This window comes from Drosophila eugracilis, unplaced genomic scaffold, assembly GCF_018153835.1.
Source record: "Drosophila eugracilis isolate 14026-0451.02 unplaced genomic scaffold, ASM1815383v1 contig_2154, whole genome shotgun sequence".
Lineage (NCBI taxonomy): Eukaryota > Metazoa > Arthropoda > Insecta > Diptera > Drosophilidae > Drosophila > Drosophila eugracilis.
This window is the reverse complement of record NW_024573038.1, coordinates 6,794,999-6,807,610: the sequence shown is the minus strand read 5'-3', so window position 1 is coordinate 6,807,610 and position 12,612 is coordinate 6,794,999. Positions and strand designations below refer to the sequence as shown.

At 36.3% G+C, this 12,612-nt stretch overlaps 4 protein-coding genes across 5 annotated transcripts; 3 read left to right on the top strand and 1 right to left on the bottom strand.

The window, feature by feature from the left end:
• The first annotated feature begins 3,746 nt into the window (after nt 1–3,746).
• Nucleotides 3,747–6,401, top strand: LOC108114737 (ninjurin-2). Of its 2 annotated transcripts, none has more exons than XM_017225850.2 (4): nt 3,747–4,070; nt 5,231–5,306; nt 5,559–5,908; nt 6,020–6,401. In XM_017225850.2, exons 1-4 carry the CDS (start codon nt 3,993–3,995, stop codon nt 6,218–6,220), a joined length of 705 nt encoding a protein of 234 aa, XP_017081339.1. In that variant the 5' UTR covers nt 3,747–3,992; the 3' UTR covers nt 6,221–6,401. The 2 variants fall into 2 exon arrangements, with proteins under 2 accessions (XP_017081339.1, XP_017081338.1); XM_017225849.1 differs by having other exon boundaries at nt 5,511–5,908.
• Nucleotides 6,402–6,618: 217 nt separating this feature from the next.
• On the top strand, nt 6,619–7,374 carry LOC108114666 (NADH dehydrogenase [ubiquinone] 1 alpha subcomplex subunit 5). The gene is made up of 3 exons (XM_017225744.1): nt 6,619–6,731; nt 6,851–7,012; nt 7,076–7,374. Exons 1-3 carry the CDS (start codon nt 6,711–6,713, stop codon nt 7,265–7,267), a joined length of 375 nt encoding a protein of 124 aa, XP_017081233.1. The 5' UTR covers nt 6,619–6,710; the 3' UTR covers nt 7,268–7,374.
• A 46-nt stretch (nt 7,375–7,420) lies between these two features.
• LOC108114667 lies at nt 7,421–7,954 on the top strand. Its single transcript, XM_017225745.2, has 2 exons — nt 7,421–7,655; nt 7,737–7,954. Exons 1-2 carry the CDS (start codon nt 7,421–7,423, stop codon nt 7,784–7,786), a joined length of 285 nt encoding a protein of 94 aa, XP_017081234.1. The 3' UTR covers nt 7,787–7,954.
• LOC108114664 (guanylate kinase) lies at nt 7,946–9,528 on the bottom strand. The gene has a single exon (XM_017225743.2). The coding sequence runs from the start codon at nt 9,378–9,380 to the stop codon at nt 8,694–8,696; it is 687 nt and encodes a 228-aa protein (XP_017081232.1). The 5' UTR covers nt 9,381–9,528; the 3' UTR covers nt 7,946–8,693.
• Nucleotides 9,529–12,612: the final 3,084 nt, after the last annotated feature.

Below are 12,612 nucleotides of genomic sequence, written 5' to 3'. Positions count from 1 at the left end.
ATGTCCATTTCCTGCTCAAGGACTCGCCCTGTGCCATCCTGAATCACCTCCATCTCCTCAACCATCTCCCTTCCTTCCCGATCTGAACATGGTTGGTTGGGCAATGCGCCGAGGTAAGTAATAAACTTATTGGCCCCATGCCTGTCCGTTGATTGTCCGTTTGTAATACACAATATGCCAGGATATGCCAGATGGAGCGGGTAATATCAGGGATGGCCGAAAACTTATTGGATGCTCATTTGGGGTATAATCTAGTTAAAATGGTTATAGTTTCTGGGGTATAAATTAGCTTAATGTGGTGAAGTTATTAGGAAATAAATAGGAAATATAATATTCATACTTTGAGGAGTAATTACACGAAGATTTGACGTTTTGTTCTCATAGTAATACCATACATAGACTAAGCATAAGCTTGAAATATAAACAATTTTAAGTAAGGGTACTAAATCATACAAAATTCAAGCATTATTAACCTAAAAATGCAAGAATAGCTGATCATAAAGGCTAACTAATGAAAAGTCAGCCAACTTTTTCACCTTACCAACTCGGCTTAAAATAAATCCATTCAATCAAAGCCTATTTTGAAATTTCATCAAGAGCTAACTACATATTACCATCTCTAGCAGTCAGATAGGCGTAAGGGAATTAAGCAAAGTGGGTGGAATACGAGCCATTCTGAGCCACCCACTCAAATGTGGCCATATCATGACGAGCTGGCAATGCCAGCGGACGTTTCATCGTTAAATGTGGAACTGTTAAACAGATAATGACCAACCACACCACACCGGCGTGTGTGTACGTTCCACAAAAGGCCATTGGCCACCCCCTGAACTTACCGCAGGACAGCAGGGATATTCGTGGGGGTGCGCGGTGTGCAGGAATCAGTCAGTGTGGGTGGTTTACATGTACGTGTACGTATATACATATATGAAGTTGAACTGACCAAGAGGCCTTTGTTATGCTTCCTGGCTTTCATAACTGTATCAATGGCTATGGTGATGATGCTCCTGCTGCTGCCAATGATGATGATGATGATGATGTTGATTCCACTGCTGGTGGCTGTTATTATTCTCCATTTGTTGTTGTGCTGCGGAAACCAGACAACTGTCCTGCTGAAATTCTGATGCATTGAAATATAATTATTGGGAAATGTGCGATTGTCGTTGGATTTCCGTTTACGTGCTCGCCATTTCGGTTTTTGGGGGCTGCCCGATTATGCATGCATGCGGATGTTGGAGTATGGGAACAAGTGTAGGACATGATTGTTTGTCCTTGTACACAGGAGTACACCAGGGGACGAAATAATGGCAGTGATGGCTAACTTAAGGGTTAGAGCTCTGTAGAATGAGATTTTATGTAGCAATATGCAAATATTTCTTTGATCTATGGTCTCGTTTATTGGACAATTTGGCTGAATAATTAATAAGTTGGAAAAAAGTATGGGGTTGATTTAAACATCCGATTATAATAATAATTAATTAATTAATAATTAATAATAATTATAATGTATCCAAAAAATGTTCTTGTTAACAGAATAAAGTAGTAAAATATTTAATATGTTAACAAAATTTCGCACCTTCACTGTTCTCAATTACATATTTTGAATCGATTTGGGGCAAAGGAATTGATGCTCACACCCTGTACATAATAACCCAGCCCACAATCATAATTTATGCAAGACCAATGACATAACAGTTGCCAGATTATTGCCATGCATGTATACATATGTATAGTTGAGAATATCCGTACATGCACATTCATGCACCATATTAACCGAAACGACTAATTAACAAAAGTTGCATTTACCTCGCAACTTTGAATTGAAAGCCTACATATGCATATCAAATGAAAGACATTTCGCAGCAAAAAATGTGATATTGTGCTGAGAACACGATTGACATTATTCAGGTTTTATTTAAGCTTGTATCTTAATATTCCTTCCTTATTTTTTTTAGGGCTTATTTGAATTTCACTTATTCACCACACTTGTGTTGCGGTGAAATCAAGTTGTGCTTTTGCAGGGTTTGGGTCCAGGGTATAAGTCACCTTTGGCGCATTAAATTCGAAAGCCACCATTTAATATTGAAGTTTAAATAAAAAAATGGTATGTAAAGTTGCTTATAATATTAGTTATTATCACATTATTACTGACTTACTTACTTAAGAACTTGAAATAATAACGTATTTCATTTGTAATATCTGAATGTTGAATAAACGCGAGTTTGAGAAACAGTGTTGATAAGTACAAAAACATCACACGCGGCAAAATTTGAAAAAATCAGATACATTACAGATTTAAAGCTACAATCTTCTCTTCTAATAACTTTATCAGCAAACAATTAGAAAATCTAGCAAAGTATTTACTTTACATTTTTATACTTATTTTTACACTTAATATTGGGAATATAAATTCTTGTGATATATAAATTATTCACATCTTAACAATAGAAACCCAAAAATGTTATGTTAGTGAATTCTAAGTATTTTGCTAATATTTTTGTTTGCCCATAAACGCTTCTTTTTTATATGTATTTATCGTTGAAATTCTTTGGCTGACTTGCAGTTATGAATTTCCATTTAACCAATGTCAACAATCTCATATGCCAAAAATAAATCCAAGAAATATTGAAAGCCATTGGGTATTTCTCCATCTCTTCCCAGCTTCCCAAGTCATAAAAATGCTCTCTGAAATTTTTTGTATGTAAGAATGTTTAATGCTACCAATATCTTTGGTAACCGGTTTTCACACTCTCATTTCTTTATGCTCGATAAGGCCCAAAGAACTTGATTGTTCTGTTAATTGTGAAAGTTCTGAGGGACTTGGCCTTGCGCCCACTTGATGACTAATTTCAACCACGGGGGAGCGTACATATTCCCTGTCGCATTTTCCTGCTAGCTCATTTGGGCATTTTCCAAGAAATCGCGTTTTTTAAAACAGCAGCAATAAAAAAGTGCAGAAAATCTAGCTACTAGTCTATATAGTATAGTATATATAGTGCTCTGGGTTATCGCGCTGAGTTCAATGACGTAGTTGCATTTAATGCACTACGAATGCATTTTAATCCGAACGAGGAACTTGGCGTGCTAGACTGCGGAAATAATTCGCTAGAGGAAGAGAGGGGAATATTGTATTAGAGAGAGAGAAAGCTGAAAGAGAGAATGAGAGGCACCATCTTCAAAGAACTTGTTTGGGCACTTGGAGAAAAAGGCACTTAAGGAAAAAAATCATAAAAGAACCCTTTTAAAAACCTTCAAACAAAAAATACTCATTATTTTATTTACGTTTACATTTTACATAAAAAAGTGTAATTTTTAAAGTCAAATATTTAATATAATATAGTTTCTGTTATTTAATAACAAACTAAATTTTTTAAGTATGTTAACCGAAGAAAGTGTAAATTTTTTAAGACTCATATAACGAACACAAAATGTTTTTAAAACCTTGAACTTTTCAACTTTGAAAACTTTGTTTTTTAAATAAAAAAGATTAAGATATACTTTAAAAAATATAAGGAATTTTTCTCTGTATACTCATATACTCGCATTTACTCCACTTCAACAAAGAGAACGCTGTGCCCAGATATGTTTTTTATTACATCAACAGAAACTTGTAAGTTGTTGTAAAGCTGTAGATTGAGAATGTGAAATCCCCACTAGCTCGATTGTTTGGGGAAACGTAACGCTGGCGACCAACCGGCCAAACAAGTGGACCCGAGAGAATATTTGCAATATGTTATTTCGTATCTCCGGTCAGTTGTCCGAGAAATAGCGTGCTGAGCGGTCGCAAATCGCGCACGAGTATTAACACAAAAACTGAAGAACTGAAAAAAATAAACCATAAGCACTAGAGTGATTTCCCCGAAAAGATCAAGATAAAAAGATACTATATAAACAGATACAAACAAACAAAGGCGCTCTTCAAGTATCTTAGCATTGGAATTCTTCGTTTATAATTGCCCAAAGACGGTTAATTGCATTAAATTAATTGTAAAATGAATGACCAAGAGCATATTACATTGGACATGGATAAGTTGCCGTTGGAAAATGATAAAACATTGACCAGAAACCTAGTGAGTACTAGCTTAATAATCATCACCCTTAGGGGAGATGATAAACAAAAATAAAAAAAACCGGTGATTTGTTTATCTTGCTGATAGATCGTTAAAATTTCTATTTACTTGCACGAACACTCTAACATATAAGAAGATATATTCTGGTCTAAGCTGAAAAGTATTTGTTCACCTTGCTTGTTAATTTTTGTGCAAATAGCGCAACAGCTCCCCCAGGTAGTTTCACAATTTTTTTTTTGGAAAGCGAATGCTGCAGGGGAAAAACCCATGACTTAGTCATAGAGATAGATCCCCTGGAGATTTATCAAACAAATGTTTGGTGTACTAAGCTTTAAATTCCCCAAAATGTCATTAAACTCGTTACTAACTTTGTAAATATTTAATCAAAATTTAACAAATGAGTATCCAAACTTTTTATACTGAATGAATGACAATTGCATCTTGTAAAAAAAAGAAGTGGAACCTCCCGGATGATATTAACTTATTTTTTGGGGAATTTCTTGCAATGTATGCTGTAACTATTTTTGTGACTAATACCTGGCACTTTGTTAATACTTTTTTTGGGGATAAATGCTTTTCAGTAAATTTAGTGCATGACTTTGTATTATTATTTTTAAACTTAAAATGCAAAGTGTTCTTATGTAAACTTAAATGAACAGTTAAAATATTTCGAGTATAACTGTTGTGGATTTTCATTTTAATTAAACTTGTTGATATGATTACTTAATAAATTATTCAATAATTTTTGATACTATTAATTGAAAGTCATTGGTGAATATTTTAATCACTTAATTTGTTTCAAAATTTTAAAAGCTTGCTTTGATAAGCATGGTTTGTCCTTGAAGCTTATCTTAGTTTTCAAATAAGAATATTAACAATGCACATTTTATGAACATATAAGCTTCATAACATATAGATATTTATATATTTTTTTTAGTTTTCGAATAAGAATATATACATTTCACATTCTATGTACAGATAAGCTTTCTACTTAATATATAAAGAAAAAATAGATGCACTTATCAAAATTTCTATATCATCAGCGGGGACAGAACAAAAGCATCGCTCGCTGTTTTAATGAATAAATTTGCATTTATAAACAATGGATTTGGCAGCAAAAGTTGTTAATATTCCGGAAATGTTTTATTAAAATTTTACAGGAAAATATCAACAATCACAGCAACGGCGATGCAATGGACGTGCGATCACGTAACAATCTTCGAGTCCCCAGAGCAGGTTCGTACTCGTTTATCTCTCTAAAGAAAAAAAAAACTAGAACCATATTTTTTGCTTGTCTATATGTTAATCGATCTTGTGACTAATGCTGCTTAAAAACCGCAATCTTTAAACAATTTGTGTAAACCACTTTATTGTGTAAGTAAAATAAGCGAGTGATGATCAATTTAAGTTAAATGTTTCTCCTTTTTCTGATTTTGGTAGTTCCTGAAATCGATGATGACGACAACGATGATCGTCCCTTTGCTAAAGATGGCAGTGACAATCCCGGCGTGGATGACGGTCTTCTGAGTGGTGGAGGAGGAGTTACCAGAGGAGGAGGCAGTGGTGGTGTCAATGTTCTCGTACCGAATGGAGGAAGACGACCCAGTTTCTCCTTTCCGGGATATAATGGACCCGGTTTCGTGACGATCAATGGAGTTGAGACGCCCATACCCGATGTGAATGCCTATCAGCACAAGAAGACCCTGGCCCAGGGAATGATGGACCTGGCATTACTCTCTGCGAATGCAAATCAGTTGAGATATGTCTTGGAGACCAGTTCCCAGCATCCCTACTTCTATCCCAGTCTGCTGTTCATCTCACTCAGCATTATATTCCAGGTAAGGATGTTTGATTGAACTTATAATTTATTTAGTACACTTAGCCAGGTCTCACTGTACTTTTTCTTATTCATATTTTCAATGATATTTAAAATTTCTTTCCCATTTCAGATTGCCGTGGGCGTGGGTCTCATACTAAATGGCCAGTACAACATCAAAAACGAACATGATATCTGCCGGGCGAACAGGGTCAACAATTACACAGTCATCGGTATTTTTATTGTGACGGTTGTCAATGTTCTCATATCTGCCTTTACCGTTGCGGATCCAGATACTATAGCCGCTGTCGCTATACCCGCCAATACCACGTAGATCTGCTTATAAATATTTAATATAGAATGTAGTATTATGAGCATAATAGCATCGTTAGGTAATACTCACAGCCACACTGTTCAGTTCTTGTTGAAATTCACGAAGAGCCTCATTTTTTATATATAAAAAAAATTAAATGTGATAAATAAATGAAATCCCATGAGCATTTTGCAACTCGAAATTATAATCTTTTCATATTTTGTATTATTATTTTGGAACTTAAGAAAGCTGTTTTAGGCTGGCAACTTCTAAATATGCAAATAGAAGTTTTTATAAAACTAATATGTTGATTATTTAAGTAAAATAATATCGTAATTATGTCTTTTTAAATTCACTATAGCGCCAAAGTATCGATAGGTTTCGATAGCTTACAGATCAGTATTTCACATTACTGGGTTAAACTTTTGACATTTTCCAACACTAAGCAACAGCTGTTACAAAATAGTCGTGCGGAAAATAAAGCATTTTCTGCTAAAAATCTATTCCAAACATGGCCAGGATTGTTAAAGCGGTAAGTTTAAGAAGGTTATAAATAATCCCATTTCGGTTACCTATAGATATATAGCTTAAAAAACGAAAATCGGATAGTACCACCAATTGTTATTGTTATGTCATCGCTTCCTTCTACAGTCCACTGGTTTAACCGGACTTGCCGTGTCGTCCAATCCTCATCATGCCCTGAGTGCTCTATATGGAAAGATCCTGCGGGCTGTGTCCAAAATGCCACAGGATGCCAGCTACCGGAAATACACGGAGCAGTTGGTCAAACAACGCGCCGATGCGGTGGCCCAAGTAAGATGATTTCAGATCCAAAAACTATAATAGATTTTTATGTACTGTATTACATTCCACCAGAACAAGGACATTGCTGCCCTGGAAAAAGCCGTCGGATGTGGTCAAGTCGAAGAACTGATTGTCCAGGCTGAGAACGAGTTGGTGCTGGCCCGCAAAATGCTCGGCTGGAAACCATGGGAGAAGTTGGTCCAAACCGCACCTCCCAAGCAGTGGGACTGGCCACCTGCACAGATCCTGGAGCCCAAGGTTTAAACACCTTCAAGATTTTTAAATAGTACTAATTATTCTACACGAAATGGAAATGAGAAGAGAGCAATAAATCCGTTGATAAGTCAGAGGCATTATCAGCTACAAAATTATTGAAGTTCGTTTTGTGTTCTGTGGCGATCTCAGTTTGTTTTCATCATGCGGGCGCTTCAGTACCTCCTCCTGTTGCTCGTAATTTTCATCACTTTTGCTGCTTCGCTCCCTCGCCACCGTCGTCAGATCGATCTTACGGTTTCGGCGGAGCACGACGATAAGGACGATGAGACGGAACTGGCACTAGAGGCCATCGCTGGACTCTGGAGTAGTGCAGACAGCCGAACAAAGATAGATGGATCCGCCAGTTTGGTGCACCGCACTCAGGGAACACAATCGGGTATGGGAAGCACCAAATACCAGGCACGCTTACATCTCCACCATGACTATAAGACCAATGCGTATCCCTCGTAAATCCAAGGTTCAGAGCAGGACTTTCGCCTGGGAGTGCGTATTACATTCGACAGATAGAACGTCGGGGAAGTTCCAGACATCGGAGGGGAAATCAATCGAGCGATTGCGTGAGGAATAGATCCAGCCAGAGTACAAACAATCCCACTGCCGATAACATTTTGACCTTCTCAGCTTCGCTTTGTAGAAAATAAATATAATATAGAACCTTCGTGAAAATACAATATACCCGCAACTGTTTGCTTTATTGATTCCATTTTAATTGCCTCCCCGGTTTTCCGAGACCGTGAAGCAGCGCAACAACTTTCAGCTTAAAATTACAACTACAACAACGAATTTGCACAACAGTAAGGTGGACAGAAGGAGAATAATAAATACAAGCCATTCCTTAAGTATAAATGCCATTAGTCAACGTGATTGTAGGGTGGGTGCACCACACGAATCGGGGACACGGAAAGTAATCTATATTCCGCACATTCATTGGAAACTATAGGTCAAGTTTGCAAGTCTAATTGGGCTAATTTTGGCGGTCTTTAACACAAATATTTACTTGGTCGAATAACGCCTATATTAATCTACAAAATAAGTAACTTTGGAAGAAACAAATCTTACTTGTAGAAAATTAAATGCTTTGAATTAAGTAGATTAATAAATATGAACATCTTTCAGGGCTGAATTAAGTCTTAAGTTAAAAAAAATATTTTAAAACCTATTTTGTAAAACAAAACTTAGAATAATATTAGAAGTTTGTAGGAATCAAACCTTTTTGTTTGTCTTAAATATGAAACTATAACAAAATACCTGGTTTTCCTTTTAGTCTTAGATACAATTTGATAAAAAACCTAGTTTCCATTGATAAACATATACAGATTACTTTCTTTGCCTACGAACCTTTAAAAAAAAAACTATATACCCCCACCCTATTGAGGTTAATATCATCGCATCATCTTTCAAAGCTACCTTTATCTTACTTCAGAGTAATAGCCACTCCCTGAGCCTCCTGTTCCTTAAGCTCTTTTACTACAAAGTTTCGGAACTCCTCGTAGGCCACATCAATGTCCACGTTGTTAATGATCTTGTGGAAATTACCGGGCGTCAATCCATAATCCAGTTCCACCTGGGCAGCATTCAGCCGTTTGGCAAGCGACTCCTCCGTTTCCGAGCCACGTTGACGCAGTCGTCGTTCTAGTTCCTTGATACTCGGAGGATTGTTAAAGATCAGTATGGGATTGAGATCCGTTCGTCGAATCTGCTCCACACCCTTCTGTTCGATATCCAGAATGCAGACTCTACCTTGGGCCTGGATTTCACGAACTGCTTCCTTGCTGGTACCATACAGATTTCCCGTAAACTCAGCCGTTTCGATGAACTCGTCTCCAGCGATGGCTGCCTCCATTTCTGGACGTTCCACGAAATAGTAGTGCACGCCGTGCTCCTCACCTTCTCGTGGTTTCCGCGTGGTATGGGATATACTAAAGCCAAAGGTGTTTGGGAATTCGGCAAAGAGTCTTTTGAGGAGCGTACTCTTGCCGGATCCTGAGGGGCCGCAGAGGACGAGGGGGCGTGGTCCCGGGGCGGTCATCTTCTTGCTGGATAAGTTTGCCGCCGTGCTGCTGCTGAGCGCGCGATTTACAATGAACAGAAAGCTTATCATCGCGTGGCCTTTTATTCGTATCAATAAGCACCAACAACACTACAAATGCGGCCCGAAAAAGCTGGTTTGGTTCTTTTTTTATTTGGCTTGGCTAAATTAAGAGAAGGCGTGCTAGTGCCTAGGTGTGTGTATGTGAGCCAGCGCTGGGCGAATTTCGATTGGTATCGATAGTTCACTCTGTGCGATACTTGCGAGGTTGCTCTTATGGTCACCCATATTTTCGAATTTCTATTGATCTCTTCTAGAAGTTCTAAAATAGAAGATATATAATTCTTATATTTAAATTTTAAGTTTTCGTCCATAAACATAAAATACAATTTTACTAAATTATAAATAAAAAAGACCCATTTTTCCTCTTTCAGTTTTATGACATGGTTAGAAATCATTTATAAAATTAAATTTTTCTTAAAAGCAATGAACTGAAAAACTATCTAGTTATTTATTACTTTGTTGAAAAACTCGGAGAATATTTTTCATTTTTCTTACTCCAGTAGTCAAAAATTTAATTTTTTATACCTAAAAGAAATAAAAATATTAAAGTTCAAAAACAATGTACTTCTCAATCCACTCCCAGGACAGGCAACCAATTAAAATGAAACGTTTTTTGGTTTAAAAACTGTTATATTCTTATACTGTTTTACATTTAGCATAGAATTTCAAACACACATACACACTGAAACTGATGCCGACTGAATTACAATGCATTTTTAGTTTTTATGTTTTGTATTTAGCTTAAAATAATTATGAATTTCTTCTCATCTTGTTTTTTTTCTTCTCATTATTCTCGATTTCTTACGTTTTTTTGTAATTTCATATTTTGATCACATTTTGATTTCGCATGCCCAAAGTGAATTTGGTTTGTGTTCCGAATGATTCGCCTGAATGTATAAACCTACTACTGCCGTCCGATAAATCAAAAATATATATATATTTATATATATGTATGTTTACTTCGTATGTTTAGGGATTTATGCAAGCCTCTGCTTCTGCTAGATTCCTACTACTCTGGTGTATATGCTAATATTCAGTCAATATTATATACAGTGGCTCCAAGCTTATTTCGTGCAAGAAAAAATCGAATTTTTAATTTGATACTGCTACTAAACCAGCAGAGGTATCAAAAAAATTTAAACGCAGTAATGTTAAGAATGTCGCATATTATTAAAATAATAACAAAAACTTTTACTAATTTAAAAAACAAAAGAATTTTTCATACAAAAACTAAAAAATAGGGCAGCTCCGACGCACAAGCTTATTTCGTGCAAGCACTTTAAGGGTTAATAACTCTAAACTAGGACTTTTAAATCCATTTTTTTTTCTTAATACTAGTAAAAATATATTAACAAAAGCATATTTATAAGTTTTCGAGGCTGGGGGCACCCAAAAATTACGGATTAACGAGGATTTTCAAACTATGGCGCCACGAATAATAGTCAATAGTTTGTTGAGCAAAGCGAATTAGTCCTTAAACATTTTAAGGATGGGAAAACCCAGGAAAAGGTTACCTCAAGCCCTAGTACAAACCCATACATAACCCAAACGCTTTTTTACGAAAATCGGGGGGCAGAAAGGGGCGGTAATGCACCGAACAAAATTTTTAATGACCAGGAGGAGAGACGTATTGTCCCAAAAGTGAAGGAAAACCCCAAGCTTTGTACCAAATTTTCTTTCAAAATAGTTGAATATTTATTGGCATCCATGATTCCGTCAATAAAAACCAAATTTCCGACGCCGGACAGAGTCATACATGCCCAAACTATAGCATGACCACCGCCTTGCTTAGCCGCTGCTTTTCTATTTTTTGAATGTAGCTCTGTATTGGGACGCCGCAAAACATATTTCCTCCCATGGGACCCAAATATATTACATTTGGATACGTCCACAAATATAACGTCGTTCAAGACCAAAATCGGACGAGTTTCAAGTTCCTTGGCGAATTTGACGCGTGCCAACTTATTTTTGGCACTAACGAAGGTCTTATTTCTACAAACTCGACCATTAAAGTGGTGGTTATGCTAAGTGCTCCGAACTGTACCTGGGCAATATATTTTGCCAATTTCGTTCTCAATCTCCGCAACTATTTTAGGATCCGATACCTTGGGGTTTTCCTTCACTTTTCGGACAATACGTCTCTCCTCCTGGTCATTAAAAATTGTGTTCGGAGCTTCACGGCCCTTATCTGCCACCCGATTTTCGCAAAAAAGCGTTTGGGTTATGTATGGGTTTGTACTAGAGCTTGAGGTAACCATTTCCTGGGTTTTCCCATCCTAAAAATGTTTAAGGACTAATTCGCTTTGCTCAACAAACTATTGACTATTATTCGTGGCGCCATAGTTTGAAAATCCTCGTTAATCCGTAATTTTTGGGTGCCCCCAGCCTCGAAAACTTATAAATATGCTTTTGTTAATATATTTTTACTAGTATTAAGAAAAAAAAATGGATTTAAAAGTCCTAGTTTAGAGTTATTAACCCTTAAAGTGCTTGCACGAAATAAGCTTGTGCGTCGGAGCTGCCCTATTTTTTAGTTTTTGTATGAAAAATTCTTTTGTTTTTTAAATTAGTAAAAGTTTTTGTTATTATTTTAATAATATGCGACATTCTTAACATTACTGCGTTTAAATTTTTTTGATACCTCTGCTGGTTTAGTAGCAGTATCAAATTAAAAATTCGATTTTTTCTTGCACGAAATAAGCTTGGAGCCACTGTATATATTCATGTCTGCTCGTCTTCCCAATGGTTTTTGGGAAGATATCGCTTTCAATGGAGGATCGAAAACCTGAAGTTCTTTTCTGTTCTAATGGGAAGAGTATATAAATTTCGGTTTACCGAAGATGAATATTCTCATCTGTCATATATATATGTACAAATTATTATACCGTTTGTTATATTCTGTTTGCTTTTAGTTTTCGATGTATGTTTGCATTTGAATTGGAACAAAATCAAACAGTCCTTAGAGAGGATCGTGGTATTATATTGTATGGTTGCTGGATCCCTTGCGGTCACAACTAAATAACAGTACTAACTTCGTATCGGAGCTGTAACATGGATATAAGGCATGTGGAGGATTTGATATCGGAAATGATTATGATATATGAGCGATGATGAAACGTGGATTATGTGTATTCTCGGTGTGTGTCTGTCTGGCAATGCAAGATTTGTTTTATGTAATTGTTTTCTGTTGTAATTTATTATATCCTAAAAATTTGTTTACAACTAATACTATGCATATGCT

Bases quoted from the DNA above. Each gene is read 5' to 3' on its own strand.
- LOC108114737 (XM_017225849.1), top strand. From the start codon at position 3,993: ATGAATGACCAAGAGCATATTACATTGGACATGGATAAGTTGCCGTTG. The intron at 5,307-5,510 runs GTTCGTACTCGT...TGATTTTGGTAG, and splicing joins TCTTCGAGTCCCCAGAGCAG to TTCCTGAAATCGATGATGAC. The intron at 5,909-6,019 runs GTAAGGATGTTT...TTCCCATTTCAG, and splicing joins CACTCAGCATTATATTCCAG to ATTGCCGTGGGCGTGGGTCT.
- LOC108114666 (XM_017225744.1), top strand. From the start codon at position 6,711: ATGGCCAGGATTGTTAAAGCG. The intron at 6,732-6,850 runs GTAAGTTTAAGA...TTCCTTCTACAG, and splicing joins TGGCCAGGATTGTTAAAGCG to TCCACTGGTTTAACCGGACT. The intron at 7,013-7,075 runs GTAAGATGATTT...ACATTCCACCAG, and splicing joins GCGCCGATGCGGTGGCCCAA to AACAAGGACATTGCTGCCCT.
- LOC108114667 (XM_017225745.2), top strand. From the start codon at position 7,421: ATGCGGGCGCTTCAGTACCTCCTCCTGTTGCTCGTAATTTTCATCACT. The intron at 7,656-7,736 runs GTATGGGAAGCA...CGTAAATCCAAG, and splicing joins CACTCAGGGAACACAATCGG to GTTCAGAGCAGGACTTTCGC.
- LOC108114664 (XM_017225743.2), bottom strand. From the start codon at position 9,380: ATGATAAGCTTTCTGTTCATTGTAAATCGCGCGCTCAGCAGCAGCACG.